At 38.4% G+C, this 22,724-nt stretch overlaps 1 protein-coding gene across 3 annotated transcripts in view; it reads right to left on the minus strand.

The window, feature by feature from the left end:
* The window catches only part of SLC44A1 (solute carrier family 44 member 1), a 223,322-nt gene that overhangs the window by 133,148 nt on the left and 67,450 nt on the right, over nt 1-22,724 (minus strand). For all 3 annotated transcript variants that reach the window (XM_062207835.1, XM_062207834.1, XM_062207833.1), the window contains exon 3: nt 19,696-19,838. In XM_062207835.1, coding sequence (XP_062063819.1) covers nt 19,696-19,838 — 143 coding nt within the window. The remainder of the gene's footprint in view (nt 1-19,695; nt 19,839-22,724) is intronic.

Raw genomic sequence — 22,724 nt, forward strand, 5'->3', positions numbered from 1 at the left:
TCTAGCTTCCTGCTGGTTTGTGCCCTGGGAGGCCGCAGGTGACGGCTCTGGTAGTTGGGTCCCCTGGATTGAGTACCTGGCTCCTGGCTTCAGGGTGGCTCAGCTCTAGTTGTTGTAGACAGGAGTAAACTAGTGTACAGAAGATCTATCTGTTTGTGTGCCTCTCCCTCTGCTTTTCCAATAAATAATTTTAAAAAGCAAGCAACCACAAGTTTAAAACCTATTTTTTTTTTTACCAAATTAATAAATGGATGATAATTGTGTAAGATTTGCCAAGTGGGGCTGTAGTAGTGAGAAGAAAAGGAGGCAAATACTATAGGTAGTGAAAAATACATTCATTCAACAGGAACGTATTGAACACCTACTCTGCCAGGAGGTGCAGGGCTAAATAAATTCCAGAAACATAGTGATATACAAGGCCATAGAAGCATTTCCCCTTCCCAGTGTTAAAAGTCCAGAGTACTAGGAGACAATTACAAGAAATGTATTAAGTGCAATAGCAGAGAAAAGAGAATAGAAGTGTCTCCCTTCCTAGTGTTCAAAGCCAGAGGGCAGGGGGACAAAGAGAAGCAGTTGTAAGAACAACAGCAGAGAAGGCATAAAATAAGCCTCTTGGAAGGAGAGTCAGGTTACCTGCCCCGGGGGACAGGATGTCTAAAGACCTAAAGAATGAATAAAAGTTAGCCAGGTGAGAAATGGAAGAAAGAGAGTATACAAAAGGAGAGACAGAGAAAGATATCCATCCACTGGTTCACTCCCCAAATGGCTGCTACAGGCAGTGCTGGGCCAAGCCAAAACCAGGAGCCAGGAACTGCCTTTGTCTCCCACGTGGGTGCAGGAAAGCAAAAACATAAGGAAGATGCTTAGCACTGATTTAGACCAGTGGGTCTAGGATACTGCGGATTAAAACCCAGGCACTATACAGTACCATACCATTATCAAAAATTATATGACAAGAAAAAATAAAGATGGTAAGAGAAAAAAAAAAAAAGAGCACTTAACAGACTTAACAGAAAGTAGGAGTTAAAGGACTAGTCAAAGAATGGCTGCAGTGAGCAAAACAGAACATGCAAGAAAATGCAAGCTGGAAGAAGAATCCTGAGGTCAGAATTGGGAATTCTTGAATTATCTGAACGATTTTGTAGGTGGAACAATTAAGGGTGATGGCAAACACCAAGCTGTGACTATGGAAGAGTGAATCCTAAGAGCCTCCACGGAGGAAACATTTAAACAGCTCCCAGGGCTAGCATGAGGAATCAATGAGACAGAATATGTGAAAGTGCTTTGTAAATGACATAAACATAAAGTTGGTTAGACGAGCTGTGTTTCTACCATTTAAGGCTAAAGAAGCAAGAAGTTTTGATGAGTAACTTTGAAACTTGTTTTGGAAGATGATGATATTGAAGGTGATTATATACACATTTATGGTAGCAGGCATTATACTAAGCAGTATATATCATTTGCCATATTTATTCCTCCAAAACAGGAAGTCAGTATTATTAATTTCATTTTACAAATAAAGATCTTCAAACCAAATATTACTGTGATTATTTTCTGTAGTGTAAATTGTCCTTTGGTTATCTATTGGGTCTACACTCAAATATATCCCCAATTACATGAAAAATCTTATTCTTCATAGAAAAACCACATATACTGCTCCTATAATGTTGCTTTTTTGATTAAATCAGAGAATCAAATTTTTTAGAAATGAAATATGCCAACCTTTGGTGCTATTTAATTTCTTTATTGTTTCAATGGCATAGAAATTACCTTATCTATATTAAATATAATATTCATTTCAAAATATTGAATTCATCTAGAGCTTATTTTACATGGAATGAGAATAAAATAGATCTAAATGTAGTTTTCTCTTTTTTAAGATTTTTTTTTTTATTTATTAAAAGAGAATTACGGAGAGAGGAGAGAGAGATCTTCTATCTGCTGCTTCACTCCTCAAATGGCCACAATGGCTGGAGCTAAGCCAGGCTGAAGCTAGGAAATTCTTCTGGGTCTCATACATGGGTGTGTGGCAGAGGCCTTCCCAAGATCAGAAGAAAGAGAAAAAAGAAATTTCCTTAGGAATGGAATGTGGTCATTACCTGCTTGCCTATGAATGCTTCAACTGTAGCTATTACCTGCTAATATGTAACAAGTTTGGCTTCTGCTTGCTAAACAGAGCAATGTTGTTAACCTTTGCCAGAATACACACAGCTCAGTATGTGTGTGAAAGAAACATCATCAGTAACTAGTACCCATGCCCAGTATTGTATCAATTCCTATAGCTGCCATGTAGAATACCCAATCAAATGTATGCACATAGCCATATAAGGGAGACAAAGAAGCTAAAAACATACATAAGCAATACCACTGTTTGGGACTCAGGCTTTTAGATAAAAATCTTACTGAGCCTTATGCTGGCATAATAAAAGACTGCTTCCTAGCCTTGGTGTGTCGTTTCGGCTCATGAATCCTGCTACAAGTGCAGGGACCCAAGCACTGAAGCCATCTTCCGCTGATTTCCCAGGTGCATTAGCAGAGAGCAGGAAGGGAAGTAGAGCAGCCAGGTCTAGAACCAGCACCCACGTGGGATGCTAGCATCGCAGGCAGAAGCTTAATCTGCTATGCTACAACACCAGCTCCTAAATGTAGTTTTCTTCAAAGTGTTTTCAATCTAATATTTTTTATTAAACACTGATTGCTTTCACAGCTTTTATTTTACTTGGTTTCTCACTATGTTTATTTTCTCTATTTCTATGTTATTAACTTGATTTTAAATAGTCTTCTTAATGTATTTAGGAACAAGTTCTGATCTAGAATGGCAAAACTCAAAAGTCCTTTCATTTCCCTCTAAACTATACAACTGTTAGACAATGACAATTAAAGACATACTTTTTATGCAGTGAGCAACCCCTGGCTCCCATACTTTGGTCACTACAGTAACTGCCAACATTTTAAAATCAGAACATCAACAGGTTTTGTGTACTCCCCTGACTCTTCTCACCAACAACTTTCTGGCTTCTCTTGAGAAATCAACATCCTTGGGCTCATGCCTCCACATGCCAAAATTCAGCTATAACTAAGTAGCTACCTCCTTTACATGGGACATGCAAAGCATTTAAGTTCAATGCATTCAATATTTCTTGTTTTACAGGGGATTCCAACACAATCCCATCAAGGTGGCATGTACCAATGCCATCTCACTAGTCCAAGTGATCAATTTCAGTTCACAATTGATCACACCGATAGGTCTAAGAGTCAAAGGGATCACACAAACAAGACTAGTGTCTGCTAATACTAACTGATAGAACCAAAAAGGGAGAGAGCAATCCAACATGGGAAGTGGGAGACACAGCAGACTCATAGAATGGCAGATGTCCTAAATAGCACTCTGGCCTCAGAATCAGCCCTTAAGGTATTCGGATATGGCTGAAGAGCCCATGAGAGTATTGTAGGCATGGAAAGCTAAGACACTCTAGAAAAAAAAGAAGAAGAAGAAGAAGAAGACTTAAATGAAAGATCTCTGCGAGTGAGATCCCAGTGGAAAGAATGGGGCCATCAAAGAAGGAGGTACCTTTCTCTGAAGGGAGGAGAGAACTTCCACTTTGACTATGACCCTGTCGGAATAAGATCGAAATCGGCGAACTCAAAAGGCTTCCATAGCCTTGGCAACTCATGACTAGAGCCTAGGGAGATTACTGACGCCATAAACAAGAGTGTCAAATTGTTAAGTCAGCAGCAGGAGTCACTGTGTACTTACATCCCATGTGGGATCTGTCCTTAATGTGTTGTCCAATGTGAAATAATGCTATAACTAGTATTCAAACAGTACTTTACACTTTGTGGTTATGTGTGGGTGCAAACTGATGAAATCTTTACTTAATATAGACTAAATCGATCTTCTGTATATAAAGAGAATTGAAAATGAATCTTGATGTGAATGGAATGGGAGAGGGAGCGGGAGATGTGGGGGATGTGGGTGGGAGGGGGGGAAGCCATTGTAATCCATAAACTGTACTTTGGAAATTTATATTTACTAAATAAAAAAAATAAGATTTAAAAAAATATATAAGTGGGAGGAGAATGTCTCAGGCATCAGAAAAAAAAATTTTCTTGTTTTATACCCAACACACTTAACTGATACACAATGGTTGCCTAGAGGCTTTTGCAAACTCTGATAAACTACGAGTTCCCCTTTTTGCCAGGCACTTCACAGCTAACTTGGCGTTCAACTTCAATAACTACACTTAGCTGACTTCTCTAGTCTAACCTCTTTCCCACTTCCACTGTGTGGCTCCTGACATTTTTTCCCCATTTCATTGTCTAACAATATATACACCGAATTCTATCCTTCTCAAGTTATTTTGTGAATGAAAATAATTTTTAGGGACCAGTACTGTGGTGTAGCAGGCTAACCTTCCACCTGTAATGCCAGAATTCCATATGGGTGCTGGTTTGGGACCCAGCTGCTCCACTCCGATCCAGCTCCCTTCTGTGGTACCTGGGAAAGCAATGGAAGGTGGCCCAAGTGCTTGGGCCCCTTCACCCATGTGGGAAACCCAAAGCAGCTCTGAGCTCCTAGCTTCGGCTTGGCATAGCCCCGCCAGCTGCAGCATTTGGGCAGTGAACCAATGGATGAAAGATCTAATTCTGCCTTTCAAATAACTAAAAAATAAATCTTTTTTAAAAAAGAATTTTTAAAAAATATTTCAGCTCTGAAATTCTTGCCTTCTCCTAACTCTGATTTATACTGTCAATCAAGTTCAATCCAGCACCCTTACTGAATTAAATCTATGAATTACCTTTGTTAGTACTGTCATCTTTACTGCATTAAAACTACTTGGCCAGGAGTAGGTTATATTTCTCTTACTGTTTTCTTTCTATTAAAGCAATGTAATTCTATTAGGCCATAATACATATTAGTTTTATTTTTAACAACACAAATATTATCTTTTTCATTGTATTTTCTGTGTATTGATAAAACAAATGACTGAATTTAGTTAGGCATATGTTTCATAATCTATAATTTAAGAACCTCATCTCAAGATATGCTTTCTTATATATCCAAACATTCTAGGTTATAGCCTCTTGTCATTAGAAAATACTCTCATTGTACTCTCTAATAACCTACACATACTCCACTTATTTCTTTTATATGTGTTGTTGCAACTAGTTACTAAAAACAATGCTATAGGGGTGGCATTGGGGCACAGTTTGTTTTAAGCTGCTGCCTCTGACATCAGCATCCCATATGAGCATCGGTTCAAGTCCAGCTGCTCTACTTCTGAACCAGTTCCCTGTTAATGTTTCTGGGAAAGCCAGATGATGGCCCAAGTACTACAGCCCCTGCCACCCACATGGGAGACACAGACGGAGTTCTAGGCTCCTGGCTTTGGCTTGTACCAGCCACTGTGGCCATTTGAGAAGTGAACTAGAAGATGAAAGATATTTCTCTCTTTCTCCCACTCTCCCCTGCTGTCTCTCTCTAACTCTGCCTTTCAAATAACTAATAAAAACAGTGCCATAAAAAAGCTTGATGTTTTTGTTTAAGTTGAGAAAAACTATTTCTATTTCTCCAAAATATTGGCATCTGCCACTATAAGAAACCCCCTAAATATCTTTCTGTGTCCTCAACTTAAAATAAAATCTATTTTTGACAAAAGTGCCATGATAATCAATAAGGAAGATAGTCTTTTCAATAAATGCACAAAATCACTGTGTCTTTTTATAGAGGAAGAAGATAAACTCTGACCTTTTTTTCACATCACACATAAAAACTAAAATGGATCACAGACATAAACATAAATGCTAAATAAGCAAACTCTTAAAAGAAAGCATAAAGAAGATTCTTTGACTTTGGGGTAAGGCAATGATTTGATAAACATGAAAAACATGAACCATTTAAAAAAAAGGATAAATTCGACCTTATCAAAAATTCAAAAATTTTTTCTCACAGAAAGATGCCATTAACAAAAAGGTAAAACCAAAGATTAGAGAAAAATTTGCAAAAACATATACTTAACAAATGTCTAGAATCCTCATTATACAAAGACTTTTTATGACAAACCAATTTGTGAAACTTGTTTTGGAAGATGACGATAACGAAGATGTGAAAGGATGTGAGCACCTCACTTAAGGCAGGCAGCCAAACTGGTCAATCAGCACTTAGAAATATGCTCAATATCGCTGGTCACTGGAAATATTTGAGAGGCTGGCGTTTGGGTCAGCAGTTAAGATGCCTACTTTCCACATGGGATACCTGGGTTTGATTCCTGGTTCCAAGTCCCAATTCTAGCTTCCTGTCAAAGCAGACTATGGGAGACAACTGTGATGGCTTAAGTAACTGAGTCCCTGCCACCCACATAGGAGACATGGATTGAGCTTCCAGCTCTGGCTCCAGTTCCAAACCCAGTCCCTGCTATCATGGGCAGGATGGGAATTCTCTTTGTCTGTCTGTTACCTCCTCCCTCTCTGTTTGCTAAATAAATTTAAAGAAATTTTTTAGAGGCTGGCATTATGGCATACTGGGTAAGGCCACCACTTGTGATGCCAGCATCCCATATGAGTGCTGATTTGAGGCCTTGCTGCTTCACTTCTGATCCAGTGCTCTGCAAATGTGCCTGGGAAAGCACAGAAGATGGTCCAAGTGCTTGGTTCCATGCACCCACATGGGAGACCTGCAGAAAGCTCCAGGCTCCTGGCATTCGCCTGGCTCAGCCCTGGTCACTGTGACCATTTGGGGACTGAAGCAGCAGATGAAGATCTTTCTGTCTGCCTCTTCCTCTCTTTCTGTAACTATGCCCTTCAAAAATAAATAAATAAATTTTTTAAAAAAATCAAAGGAAATATGTGAATTAAAATCAGTGAGATAACACTACATACTTTACAACATCTGAAAATAAAAATACTGATAATAGTAAATGTTAGTGAGGAGGTGGAACAACTAAAACCCTTCTACCTTCCCAATGCAAATGCAAAATGCAATCTAGTGACAATTTCTTATAAATTAAAACATACTCTTGTCCTATGACTCAGCAGTCCTGATCTTAGGCATCTATCTAAGAGTAAGGGACTATCTATCCAAACTAAATCATGTACATGAATTTTTAAAGCTTTATTATTCATAATAAGAAATGATAATAAATATTCATAAAACTGAACAAACAAAAAGTGGTATGTCCACACAATGGAACACTACTCAGTATTTTAAAGGAATGAAGTAACTGATAAGTATTGAATAACATGGATGAATCTTAATAACATTATCATGCTAAGTAGTAAAGGAAAAGAAAACTATATATTGTACAATTCCATTTTATATGACATTCTAGAAAGGACAAAACTATGCTAACCAAAAATGGATCAGTGGTTGCCTGAGAACACAAGAAAAAAGATTAACTTTAAAATAATTTTCTGAGAGTTTGAGAACTTTCTAAGAGGGAAGGTGTATGACTGTATACAGTTAACAAAATTCAAACTGAATACTCTAAATGTTTAAATTTTATCATATGTAAATAATATATCAATAAAGCTATAAAACCAAAAAATTTAAATTTCCTCTTGAAGGTACACTTTATAAAATAAAACTTAATCTACAGTTCAGTGTGTACAAAGAATTTAATCTTAGAAAGAGATCAGGACTTTGCCCTTGGCTTCTAGGAGTTAATCTTTAAGCCTTATAGGAGTTTCTTTGTTTACTTGGGGGGTCATGACATAGACTCCAAGCATGTGATTTAGGATGAAGGTGGGCCAGACCAAATAACACAGGGCAGAGCTGACCACTCTAAAAAGATTAACAATACATAGACTGGGAGTTTTGGGTCACACGACATTAACTTGACCAGAGAGTGAATCAGCCACACAATGGAGTCCCAGTAAAAATTCTAAACACCAAGGTTCAGGTAAACTTCCTTAGTTGGCCACACTCTCTGTATTGTCACACATTAAGGCCAGTAAACTAATGTGCTTTGATTCTACCTTATTCCTGTTTCCCAGTGGGTGAGAATAATGGAAGCTCTTTTCTACACACTTCTTTCATTGGAAGATTTCATTCAGTATCCTTTCTCTATAATAAACCACAGCCATGAGTATAATAGCTTTCAGCGGATTGAGTCTTCAGGCAGACTCTTGAACCTAAAGGTCGTCTTAGGAACTCCTGAACTTGCAATTGAATTAAGGGTGGTCATGTGTACTCCACATAAATAGGTGTCAAACTTAGGAGCATAAAATTCATATCTGAAGTGGTTAACAATTACCCAAACTATGTTACAAAGGTCATTATCTTTCAGCTTAGCATAATGACAAAAGCTTTTAACAATCTTTATAGGTACTAGGTAAACCTGGAACCAACCCAAGCACTAAGACTCTAGATTGAGCATATGTATCAGCTGTTTAACTACAAAGGTAAATATACACACCTATTGTAACACAGAGGAGAAACCAACCATCTCATCATCCTTGCTTACCTACATATATATATATATATATAATTCTTTGTATAAATTGCTTCTCCTTTGTATATTTTTGTTTCAGCACACGTATACATCATGTAATAATCAAACCACAGTAATTAGCAGAAACATTCCATACTTGTATCATTTCTCTGTGGTGACAGCATTCAAAAATACACAATACATTAATGTTAACTACAGTCACCTTGCTGGGTAATAGAACACAAAAACTTATTCCTCCTTTCTACTTGTAATTCTATACCCATCAACCAACTCTGCACAACTTCCTCTTTACTTTTCCCACTGCAGTCTCTGGTAATCACCAATTCTGCTCTCTACTCCTGTGAGATCAATGTTCTTTGATTCCACATATGAGTGAGATCACACGGTATTTATCATTCTGTGTCTGGCTTATTTCACACATGTCATCTAGTTCTTTTAAATAGCTTCTCATTCCCCTACTTAGAATCTACAGAACATTTTGATTGTTTAACTCTTGCATTTTCTAAGCATGTAGTTACATATCTTCTTTCAAATTGCTAGTGGTATTATCCATAGTAAGTATTATCCTAGAGGCAGAATTACACTAATATATAGATACTATCTTTACAAAAAGTTAAATAAAATCAGGCTAAAGAGTATAATGATCATAAAATGACAAAAATTATTTCCCAAAAATGCCTCCCTAAATCAACTTCTTTTTTTTTTTACACATCATTTTTACCTAAATCAACTTCTAAAAACTTAGCTATCATTTTCACAATGCTGATATTTTCCATGAGAGAAAAAGAAAGTTTAGGGAAAAATCATATAAATAAACAGTAAGATTCTGTTTAGAATACTAAATGTTTCTGTTTCTGTTTCTGTGAGGCACCCATCTAGGCTGCTCTTTTTCATGTAAAGCTAAATTAGGAGAGGTAGTAAGTTAGTTAATGTTGGAGTCAGAATTTCTGGCGAGAGATGCTATCCTTCAAAGCAAAGCCAAAGTTTTCAAAGGCTTAAAGACTCTCCATTTGTTCAAATTTATCCACAAGTGTCAGAACAAGCAGGTGATCTACTGGAGCTGCTCAAAATACCACCTCAACAACAGGTGGGTAGAACACTTTGTAAAACTCCAGCATTAGCACAGTGGATAAATATATTACCTCTCCTCCTCAAAGCTTCTGCAACTCTACAAAACAGAGCCAGGACCACCTTCCGTATGTGCCAGTCTTTGCATAGTTTTAACACAGCCTAAGAGAACTCCAACCTGTTGATTCAGCCCTGACTATTCGTCATCCAGCGAGAACCAAGCTTGACATTTTAATTAGAATTCCAACTTCACTAGAAAATGGACTCTTGGAACCACTTTTCAGTCCCCAAACCCACTACCCTTCACCAGCTTTCTTCCAATCATAATAATATGTACTTTCCTCCAACAGACCTACATTATTTGACTCTCCCCTGGTAGAATGCAAGACCTGTCCAGAAGCCACATCCCACTAACCCAACTGGGACTCAGTCCTGCAGCCACATGGAACTTAATTTTGGCAACATCTCAATGACTTTGGAAGAGGATTCATTCCTAAGAACCTCAAGAAAGCATCACAGCCCTGCTGAAACTGATTTCAGGACTGAGTGACTTGGAGCAAAAAACCAGCTAAGCTACACTGTGTACAGACTTCTGATTTATAGAACTCTGTTGTTTGAAGCCATTAATTTTGGAAAGTTGTTACAGCAACAGAAAACTAATAAAATTGTGATTCCAGTCATACCATCAAATTCCCTTACTTTTCTCTCATCAGCAGTTGGCTGTTAGGAACCCAGGAGACTGGATTTATCCAGTTTTCTATTGACAACAATTTTACAAGATGTTCCGTCTTAATTTTTCTATGTATTTTGTCTTCCTTACTAGAATGCAAGCTCTTCGAGGACAGGAACTGAGTGTGTTTTATACTTTTAATGTTTTTCATTGCTCAGGTAATACATATGTTATACTTTTTTACTGTGTATTTTTTACACATATAAATACACCATGCTACATACTGCTTTATAATGTATTATTTTCCTTAACAACTTTATGCAGATATTCTATGCTAATGGACATTCTTCTGCAGCATCACTTTTACTGGCTCCATAAAGCCTCAGATTCGGCAAGTGTCCCATAACCTCTCTCATGCTCTATACTGCTCTCTATATAACATTTACTATAGTTGTAATAATTTGTGATTGCATGATAATTTTACTAAGTTCTGTTTTCTCCACGAAATGGTCACCTCCATGAGATAAAAAAGTGCTTATTTTTCTCAAGAGTATAATGTCAAGAGCCAAACCCAAAGAAGATGGTGAAGAGAAATAGTCCATGAATGAATGAATGAATATAACCAAACTTCTTTCACCATTTAGGTTATTTCCTTATTTTACTATTCCTAATAGAGGTCTTTAGCATACAACTTGTTTTCAATAAATGTTTGCTAATGGCTAAATAGAATAACAGAATTTTCAAGAATGTCAAAGGATAGTCATTCAGTAAATAGCAAACTGACTTAAGTCATTGGGAGTAACAGAAATAAGTCCTAGTCACAGAACATGAAAAACTGTTCTTAGGTGATAAGAGGACTCTCAAAGCAAGAATTTTAGTAAATTTTATCTTGCATTTTTTTTCTATTTCTTTTCCAGAGACAGGTATGCAGTCAATGAGATATGGAAACTCTATAAAGTCTTCAAAGAGGGCCAGCACTGTGGCTTAACAGGCTAATCCTCCGCCTTGCAGCGTCGGCACACCGGGTTCTAGTTCTGGTTGGGGCGCCGGATTCTATCCCGGTTGCCCCTCTTTCAGGCCAGCTCTCTGCTATGGCCCGGGAGTGCAGTGGAGGATGGCCCAAGTGCTTGGGCCCTGCACCCGCATGGGAGACCAGGAGAAGCACCTGGTTCCTGGCTTTGGATCAGCGAGATGCGCCGGCCGCAGCGGCCATTGGAGGGTGAACCAACGGCAAAAAGGAAGACCTTTCTCTCTGTCTCTCTCTCTCTCACTATCCACTAGGCCTGTCCAAAAAAAAAGTCTTCAAAGAGGTATGTTTTATACACAGGCTAATTAAAGAAAAATATTCTTCCTAAGATATTTAAATAGTGGGAAGAGCTCAGAAAACTTATAATTCAAGGATTGGGGTGGTGCTGTGGCATAGTAGGCTAAGCCGGTTATAGGCACTGGTTCACGTCCCAGCTGCTCCTCTTCTAATCCAGCTCTGCTGTGGTCTGGAATAGCAGTAGAAAAAGGCCCAAGTGCTTAGGCCCTTGCATCAGTGTGGGAAACCCAGAAGAAGCTCCTGGCTCCTGGCTTCAGATCAGCTCAGTTCTGGCCATTGCAACCACTTGGGGAGTGAACCAGTGGATGGGAGACCTTTTTTTCTGACTCTCCCTCTCATTGTAACTCTACCTCTCAAATAAATAAATAAAATCTTAAGAAAAAATAACTGAAGGATAGAAGATAAACTTAATGTTAGTATAATATTACTACCAATCCCATAAATAATTCTTTACACAAGTTAATAACATAATTAGCAACCAAGGGGTAGGTTTAACCAGAGACACTAAACCTATGTAACTCCAAGCTTTTTTTTTTTTTTAATATTTATTTATTTTTTCAAAGAGTTACACACAGAGACAAGGAAAGGCAGAGAGAGATAGAGAGAGAGAGACAGAGAGACAGAGAGAGAGCAAGGTCTTCCATCCTCTGGTTCACTCCCCAACTGGACGCAATGTCCAGAGCTGTGCCAATCCAAAGCCAGGAACCAGGAGCTTCTTCCAGGTCTCCCATACAGGTGCAGGGGCCCAAGGACTTGGGCCAACTTCTGCTGCTTTTTCAGGCAATAGCAGGGAGCTGGATCAGAAGTGGCAGCCTGGACCTGTACAGGCATCCATATGAGATGCCAGCACTGCAGGTGGTGGCTTTACCCACTACGCCACAGCACCGGCCCCACTCCAAGCTTTAATAGAGAGTTGCTCTAGGGGCCAATGCTGTGGCATAGCAGGTAAAGCTGCCATCTGCAGTGCCGGAGTGCCATATGGGTGCCAGTTCGAGTCCTGGCTGCTCCACTTCCTCCAGCTCTCTGCTAAGGCCTGGGAAAGCAGTAGAAGATGGCCCAAGCCCTTTGGGCCCCTGTACTCATGTGGGAGACCTGGAGAAACTCCTGGCTCCTGTCCTCAGATTGGCTCAGCTCCAGGAATTATGTCCATCTGGGGAGTGAATCAGCAGATGGAAGACCTCTCTCTCTTCCTCTGCTGCTCTGTATCTCTACCTTTCAAATAAATAATAAATAAGTCTTTTTAAAAAAAGAGTTTCTCTAAAATTAAAACACTTATCTTACTAAAAAGTAACATTATCAGTTTGAAGCTAGGTGTTTTTCAGTAAATATTTAAAACATAAAAATCATAAACTTGTCCAACTATGAAATGAGGATAATGCATTCATCGTAATTCATATTCTTTACCTGACAGGACACAGACAGACAGATTGTCTTCAAATTACTCAAAGTCTTCACAGAGTGTATAGGTGCTTTGGTTTCTTTCAAAATTTCTCTATAGTTATAACTCTATATAACCTGCCTCTTCTATTCATGTTTCCTTAAAAGCTTCTATCGTCTTTAAATGTTGGGAGGGAAAGATCTGCAAAGGGGGAAATCATGATCCCTGCAGGAGTAAGCTCTCAGAGGCAGCAAGGTATACAACGTAAGGAGCACTGCACTGGACACGAGCGTAGAGCAACCGTCTGCCATTACCTGTCTGCATCAACCACTCAGGTTTCCTAGACCCCAGGTTCTTCCCCTGTAAAGTAAAGGTGCTCGATGGTTTCAAGGGCCCTTCCGGCATAAACATTCTAAAGTGGGGGCTTCTGGGGAATGAGAACAATGGAGAAAAAAAAGTAGAACTCATACTCTCTCTGCCTGTTCTCACTGGGTACTCTGCAGGTGTTGTAGAAAATTGGAAAAGGTCTCAAATAAAATGCCTCTGCCACAGGTTGTGCCCAAAATGGAGGCCATGACCCTCCTCAGACCTCCAGTTCCTTCACACTCTGTTAACCCAAGTTATCTGAAATTTGAGACATTTTAGGGCCACAGACCTTTATTCATGATTGGGACTTTAAATGGCTTCTTTTGAGGAGAGACAAAACATAAAAAAAAACTAGATTTGTGCAAAATATATGTATAGAACCACTATGGAAAAATCAATATTAGTAAGATACACTCAAAACTCTTGGAGTATCAAACAAAGTAGACACTAAGCTCTGTGTTAGCAGGGTTTGCAGAGTGGAAGACTAGAGTTCTAATACTGCTATGACACTCAAATCCTACTTATCCACAACTTCTCCCTTCCCAGGATATGGGAATGTCTATCACAGAAGCACAGCACCTCCACTTCAATCCACTCCTGGGGCCTATGTTGTCCAAAAGGTGAACAAAACTAGACATTTTGTCCCAGAATAGTTCCCATGTCTACTATCTACTAATACAGGTATCTTAGAACTAAATGAGAGCATTCTTGCTCTGTCCAAATTAATACAGAACATAGAAGTCTTCCTTTCTAGGAAGACTTTTTTTTTTTTTTTTTGACAGGCAGAGTTAGACAGTGAGAGAGAGAGAGAGAGAGAGAAAGGTCTTCCTTCTGTTGGTTCACCCCTCCAAATGGCCGCTATGGCCGGAGCTATGCCGAACTGAAGCCAGGAGCCAGGTGCTTCCTCCTGGTCTCCCATACGGGTGCAGGACCCAAGCACTTGGGCCATCCTCCACTGCCTTCCTGGGCCACAGCAGAGAGCTGGACTGGAAGAGGAGGAACTGGGACTAGAACCCAGTACCCATACGGGATGTCAGCACTGCAGGCGGAGGATTAACCAAGTGAGCCATGGCGCTGGCCCCCAAGAAGACTTTTAATAATAATAATTTTCTTTCTAAAAATTGACACATATACTTTAAGATTACTTATAGATTCTATTTATACATGTCTATAGTATATAAGAAAATAATATACAATAGGTAGGAAAGATATGTTTTTGGAACTGTCCATCAGAGTTGTGTTTCCAACACCACATTCTCCATCATCAGAAAAAAAGCAAAAAGCAAAAAAAGAAAAAAAGGCTACAAGTCATCCCCATGTTCTGTAGTACTAATAACAGCATAGTTCAGCTACAAAACAAGTCATTCTAAGTCATTTGTCAGTGGGCAGGGTAGCACTCACAAATATCTGACAGGATGCTTTATAGAAGTTACACATTAGACAATCTAAAAATTCTTATCCACGGTACTTTGTTGACCCAACCTCAGAACCTTATCCACAGCATTGTTTCTACGTAGAAAAGTTCTACATAACTCAAGCAACCAACTTAAAAATCAACTTTGGGAACATAACCTCTTTGAAGTTAGGGCTTTTTTTTTTTTTTTAAAGATTTATTTTATTTATTTGAAAGACTGAGTTACAGAGAAAAGCTAGAGACAGAGAGAGAGGCCTTCCCTTCGCTGGTTCACTCCCCAGATGGCCGCAACAGCCAAAGCTACGCCAATCCGAAGCCAGGAGCCAGGAGCTTCTTCTAGGTCTCCCACGCGGGTGCAGGGGCCCAAGGACTTGGGCCATCTTCTACTGCTTTCCCAGGCCATAGCAGAAAGTTGAATCAGAAGAGAAGCAGCCGGGACTAGAACTAGCACCCATATGGGATGCCAGCACTTCAGGCCAGGGCCTTAATGCGCTGCACCACAGTGCCGTCCACCCCCCCTCCCTCTTTTTTTAAAGATTTACTATATTTATTTGAAAGACAGAGTTACAGAGATAATTACAGAGAGAGAGAGAGAGGTAGGGTTTTTCTTTATTTCATAAAAATACTGTCTACTATTTCTCTATATATCTTTATTACTACATTAAATATACTGTCAGGTCAAAAATATTACTTTGGGGAAAAGAATACATTACAATTAGAAAGATGACAAATAAAATATTGTTTCTCTTTATAAGAATCTCTTTATAAGAATCTTATAAATCTTATAAATAAGATTCTTTAAAATTTTTTTTAAAGATTTTATTTATTTATTTGAGAGATAGAGTTACAGACAGTGAGAGGGAGAGAGAGAAAGGTCTTTCTTCCGTTGGTTCACTCCCCAAATAGCTGCAACAGCCAGAGCTACGCCGATCCAAAGCCAGGAGCCAGGTGCTTCTTCCTGGTCTCCCATGTGGGTACAGGGGCCCAAGCACTTGGGCCATCTTCCACTGCCCTCCCAGGCCACAGAAGAGAGCTGGACTGGAAGAGGAGCAACCGGGACTAGAACCCGGCGCCCATAAGGGATGCCAGCACCGCAGGCAGAGGATTAACCTACTGTCCTATGGTGCCGGCCCCTAAATTTTTTATTCATTTTATTTGAGAGGCAGAGAAACAGAGAGACAGATAGACAGAAACACAGAGAAAGAGACAGAGAGAGGGATAGACAGCTCCTATCTTCTAGTTACTCCCACATACCTGGGAGCTGGGAAGTCATTCGAGGTCTCCTATATGGGTGGCAGGCACTCAAGAACTTGAGCCACCTGCTGCCTCCTGGGATGTGCTTTAACAGGAAGTTGGAAACAGGAGTGGAGTCAGGACTTGAATCCTCAGCTCTGCAATAAGGGATGCAGGCATCCTATGTGGTGTCTTAACCACTGAGAGGTCAAATACCTGTCCCACTAACAGAATTCTTATAGTCATCTGGCATCAAAATATTCTGATTAAAACAAGTCAAAGCTTCCATCTCCCATTTCTCCACTGACTTTATTCCTTTAATACTGCAATTAAACATGTCTTACTAAGTTACTCTTAGATGCTGAAATCTGAGTTCCAGAAAACATGGTGTTCCAGGGAAACAGAGCTGGGCAAGGTGGCAGTCAGACTCGAAGATGCCCCTATTATCCATGGCTCTTAGTCTTCATGCCCTTACATAATTCCTTCTTGAGTTTGGATTGATTTGCAACTTTCTTCCAACGCACAGATCACAGCAAAGATGACAGATACCATTTACCTTGATCCCACTGTGTAAGACCATAACTTCCAACCTGCCTTCAGACTGTAGTGATGCTCTCCCTGTTGGCTCTGATTAAGTTCAGTTGTGGTACGGAGAAGCTTGGGTAGCATGCACTAAGGTTGGCCTCTGGTGGTGGCGGCAAGGACTTGAGGCCCTCAGTCCGACAATCCTCAGGGAAGTGCATGCCATTAACAACTGCATGAGCTTGGAAGGAGGTCCTTCTGCTGAGCCTCAGATGAAACCTCAGCCTTAGCTGACCACCTGACTGCAGCCTTGAGGGAGACTTGACAGCTGAAACCTATGTAAGATACATCCAGCTTCCTGACCCACAGACACTGAGATAATAAACGTGTCTTCTTTTAAGCTCCTAAATTTATATTGTTACCTAGCAAGAGATAATTAATACAGACAGATGAGAAACACACAATATAATTAGAAAACAGAAGGCAATAGAATAACAACTAGGACTCAGGGAAGTTCAGGTAATCAAAGTAAAGGAAAGCTCACGATGGGATGTGATTAATTTTGAAATGTTTCATGAAGAGGTTATGTTATGAGATCCACCTAAGTGTTTTACAAATTCAGATTGGCAGACAGGTAGAAAGAACATCACAGAGGTAGAATCAATTGAATGTCAAGGACAATAATGATATCACACTGAGGAGCAGAGAGAAAAGACTGATAGGTGAAATGGGTTCAGATTGTAGGAGTCCTGGAACAGCGGGGGCTGAGTGGGCTCATCTTTGATACTATAGACAGCAACACTAAAGGAAAGGCTCTCGAACAGGGAAATGACAAAATAAAAGCCCTGTGTTGAAGAACTTAATCCTATCACAGTACAAAGGATACAGGGATTAGAGATAAGACCAAGAATAGATTTGTTAGCACAACAGACTTCCTGAGAGGCTAACAAACATGTTGGGGGAAAAGGTTCACACTCATTAATAATCAAAGACTTGCAAATTAAAACTATAAAACACTATTGTTTGGTCTATCACATTAGTAAAGAATAAGAACTAATAATACTAGCAAAGGTAAAGAACTAATAATAGCAAAGGTAAAGCAACCTCAGACACTGTTGGTGGGAATATAAATGGAATAGTCTTCATGCAAAGTCATTCAGCAATATACATTATTAATCTTAAAATATTCAGAACCTCAGATTCAGTAATTCAGTTCTTAGAACATACTCTATAGAGATAAATTTATTTACCTATTCAACAAGCATTTACCTATGTGCCTACTATGTTGCAGGGATTGCTCTAGGCCCTGAATAAAACAGACCTCCCCTTTTCTCTCAAGGCACTTAAAAGACACATACTTAACAAAAAAATCAAATAGTAAATATATAACTACACATATTACAGGACACAATGAAAGAATACTTTTTACTATCTGGTTTAAATGATGAGATCAAAAGCGACTTCTCTAAGATGTGACATTTACGCTGAGAGCTGAGGATGAGTAGAATTTAGCCATGTTAGGGAACGGGAAGGCAAGAAAGAGCTGTATTCAAGACCTTACAGGATTTATTTGTGTGTTTGTTCAATAAATATATATTGAGGTCCTAGTAAGTAGCATGTACTATCCTAGGGGCTAAGGAGACGGGATGAGATAAAGTGACCAAGGTCAAGGTTAAGGTAACAGTTAGTTAATACAGGTATAAAAACACTCTATAGCTATGGAAGAGTCCAGAGTTCATGATGAAGCCAAACAAACATGAGGAAATCAGTGTAGAAGGAAGCCAATACATTTGGCAGGAAAAAGATGCAAGGGGTTTTAGCTGACAAACATAAATTCAAGTATTAAAGACTTACCTGAGAAAGATATGCTTAAAAATGTACTGTTCATTTTAAAAAATTACCATTTAGAGGCAGAAATATTTGGACAGACTGGTACTAAAAAGTCATGATGCAGAAATGAAATACAGATCAGAAAATAAAATTTATACATGTATATAAATTAAGAAATAGCTATACTTGGGAAACTATTTCCCCTATAGCTCTACATAAATGGCTCTTGAGTACAATAAGCAGAGAAAGAATTCACTTTTTAAAAATGATAGCAGTTTCTCTTTCCAACAGGTTCAAAATGCGCATGGCATAAGCCAAGAATTTGAAATCTGCTCCATGACCAGATGGGCTGCCATAAGTTTAAGTGTGAAGAGGGGCGCTCACACAACGCTTATGGCAAGGATATGCTTAGAGACATCAGGAAGTTATGAGGAGAGTCATAAAAATGATTATGACCCAAGTGAGCAGTGGACCTGAAGGAAAAGCAGCCTTCTCTTCTCTTTTCATTGATCTAAATGGCGATATTTTAGATTTGGCACATATCAACATTAAAGAAACGCCACCTACAAAAAAAATTTGCAGAATTCTGTGCTATTTTTGCAACTTCCATGAGTCTAAAATTATTTCAGAATAAAGAATAAATAAAAAAGAATGGTAGTCTTGCCACAAGAAATAATAATTCTCTCTGTCTCTCTCTCTTACTATCCACTCTGCCTGTCAAAAAAAAAATTACTTTTGTTAATTCTAAAGATTTAGTTTGATACTGGAAATGTCTAACAAAGTTTGATAGGGGCATAAATATACAGTTTAAACAAATATATTGGCATCATACATAAATATACTAGATGAAATATATTTCCCTATAGACTAAAAATGAAATAACTGCTCTTTTGAAGAAAAATGCAATTAATTGAGGAATTTAATGAAATCTAAAAGATGAATGTTGAGAATTCAAGACGTTTTAAAGTCTGACAAGGAAAATGTATCTTTTAAAAACTGAAAACTGATGTTTAGTTATAAATGATGCATCATACAATGTTTCTTTATAATTTTAATGTTTCAAATCATCCATCTGACACCAAGTATAATCTTACAGGAAAAAATTATGCTATTTTCTGTGTTAAAACTTAGTATACAACATAAAGACTAACGAGCAAACAGAAGATAAGAGTAATTCTCTCAGATCAAGCCTTTACCTATTAAAACCTCAAGGTAGACCAATTTATATAATAGCTGATTTTGTTTCCTAGACAAAATTTGAAAACTGAAAATAGGAATGATTCAAGTACATAATAGAGAAACAAAAATTAAAAATACCCAAATTAATATAAAAATAATATTCAGTAAGATATTATCTTTAAAGCAGTTTTAAAAAAGCAGGATTTTTCTCTGTGTCCCCTTCAACGGTTTGTGTTCACCATTCAGCAACAGTCTACTCACTTCCGCTGGGTGTGGTCCATACCACTGTTTGGTATTGCTTCCAACTTTGCATTTTTCTGCCCACAGATATTTCCATAGCTGTCATATCCTGACACCAGTCTTGCTGCTGCACCTGTTGCTACTGAGAAGCCACAAATAAATCCCTAGGAAAGAAACAGAAAAAAACACATACAAATAAACCATTTCAGCAGCAACTACTTGACACAACAATGAACAACTTTTGTCTGTTCAAGGGAACAAAGAGCTATCTTTTCTTATTGCAAACACTATTCTACTGTTTTCCTCAGATTGCATATGAGCAGCACAAAGTCCACAGGGAAACACTATTTACTACCATAATGAGACAAATCTCAAGCTTTTACATCATAAGATCATCTTCACATTTTATTATAATAATAATAATAAAGGCAACTTCTCCATATTGAACATCTGCACTATTCCAGGCTCTGTACCAGGTTCTTATCATACATTTTCTCTAATCCTTATGAGGAGGAGACTGGCCTAGAGAGGCTCAATAAGCCATCCAAGGCCATAGAGGCTAGGAAAGATCAGACATAAAATCAAACCCAACGTAACGTTCTTCATTCTTTAGTTTCATTTCACTGTAAAGGGGCACTGTTAAATGAATGCATCAAAGGATAAGAGTAGAAAATTTGAAGAACAATTGGTACATGGGTTTGGAATCATTATCAATCTCTTCAGTGCATTCAACTCTTCTGCTTCTTTCCTGCAATAAAGCTACACAGACATGAAAGAATTATGTAACGAAGCACTGCCATGCTCTAACTATTGCACACTGACGGAGAGTATGCAAGGCTCTGGCTTTGTGCTCCACAAAGCATACTTCGTTTCAGGAGAATATGCTTCATCACAGTGCCAAAGGCAAATAGTAGACACTTCAGAACCATATCATGCTTGCTAAGCCAAGCAATGATCTGATCAAAACAAAGCCCACACTCAATTGCAGGCTACTGGAAGTAAAAGTGAATCACTACTGATAAACTGATTGCATTGGGGGAAAAGGCTGGGATTAAGAAATATTCTTGTAAACTGCTCATCAAAAGGTTGTTTTTGTTATCTCTAGTAATGTGAGTAAAAATAAAGAGATTATCACTGCTTAATTCATCACAGATAAGTATCATTAGGAATACTTATCTAAATAGCCCTGAAAAATCATAGTCCCACACTATACCCACACGCAATTCTTTAGAGGAAAGTATTTTCTACTTAAATATACTTACCTAAAAAAGGTACACAAATTCCTTTTTTCTGAAGAACCCCTCTACTTTCATTGTGCAGGTAAGGGAGGTGAGAGGAAAGAGTAGAAAGCATGATTCTACATGGTAGAAGCTTCTTAAAACTACCACATTGTGAACACGGAAACCCAGTAGAGGCTACCCCTGACCTCCTACTATTTTCTCTTCTGCTTCTGTCCAAGTTACTTCAACTTTCTGCCTCAACTTACTCACCTGTAAAATGGATATAATAAGTATGTAGCTTCCTAAAATATTCTTACTTAAGGATTAAATGACAAAGTCCATTGATGTGATAAGAAATATGTCTTGATATGTCTTGCACACAGTAAGAGCTCAATAAATTTAAGCTATTATTATGAATATTGCTAGATACACAAGAACATGTGTAAGTGCTTTGGGGTTGGATAAACCTGCATTATCAATAGAATACTGATGACTCCATGTTTTACTCAGTGACCTTGGATAAACATGCTTAATTCTCTATATCTCAGTTCACTCATCTATAAGTTAAAGATAAAACAATTTGCCACAAAGGCTGTTGCAAGAATGATATAACACACATAAAGTGTATGTCTCAGGAAATATCAGCGTCTTTCTCCTCAAAGCAGTAGCTAACTGCTAGCACTATGGTTAGGCATAGCTGGTCAGTACTTACTCATTCACACTCAACCTGTTGCCCCTCTCACCCTCTCCTGACTCTTCCAAAGACACTTAAGGGCAATCAGTCCTACCTCATAACTTCAGTCCAATACTAAAAACATGAAAAAAAATTAATCTGCCACATCAAATCAGCATACTTTGCTAAGCGTATTCTTGGACCCCAAATTAGGTACACTTGCACTGAACATAAGAGCTATCTTTCCTTATTGCAAACACTATTCTACTGTTTTCCTCAGATTGCATATGAGCAGCACAAAGTCCACAGGGAAACACTATTTACTACCATAATAAAACAAATCTCAAGCTTTTACATCATAATATCATCTTTGCATTTTATTATGATAATAATAATAAAGGCAACTTCTCCATATTGAACATCTTGAACATATTGAACAAGGGAGGTAGATATGAGAAAGCTTACTGGCCACCCTTTCCAATACATTTCTGTATCAAGAAGCATCACAGAGTAATAGAAAGGGAATGGACTTAGTATTCAGAAAGACCTGGGTTCAAACCCTTACTTTACCACTTATTTCCTGTGTAACTTGGATCCAATTACCTTAGACTCTGTTCCCTCTTCACCTCTAACACAGGGCAGCACCAACTATCTCACAGCCTAACAGTGAGGACTAAATGAGGTAATATGAATCCCTAGCTGAATGTCTGGTTCATGGCACATAACCAATAAATAGTAGCCTTGGTGGTAAACTTGAATGGGAAAGTCAGACTAAAGAGTTCAGTAACAGTAATTGGAGACCAATGAAAACAAAACCCCTTTGGCTCTCTATTTTAGGACAAAAATTTCTAGGGGGAAAAGTGAGAAATAATGTTAGTAGTTTTGTTACTACACAAAAATATTTTCATACCACAATTTCAATCTTCATTTACTACTAATCTAAAATAGCAAACCCACTGCATAATTAAAAAGTTATGGTCTTCCTTCACTTGCTATAGAATTTTCCTCTTATGTTGGTAAGTATGCTGTGATATGGATTTTTTTAAACAGTTTCTGATTTCCCTTTCTGACTATTTTTAACAGAACTGTTGGACACGTGGGTGTTTTTCTTTTTCATGGTCGCCTCATATCTCTCTAGGATGCAGGCAGGGTACAAA

Source organism: Lepus europaeus, chromosome 12, assembly GCF_033115175.1.
Source record: "Lepus europaeus isolate LE1 chromosome 12, mLepTim1.pri, whole genome shotgun sequence".
Classification (NCBI taxonomy): Eukaryota; Metazoa; Chordata; class Mammalia; order Lagomorpha; family Leporidae; genus Lepus; species Lepus europaeus.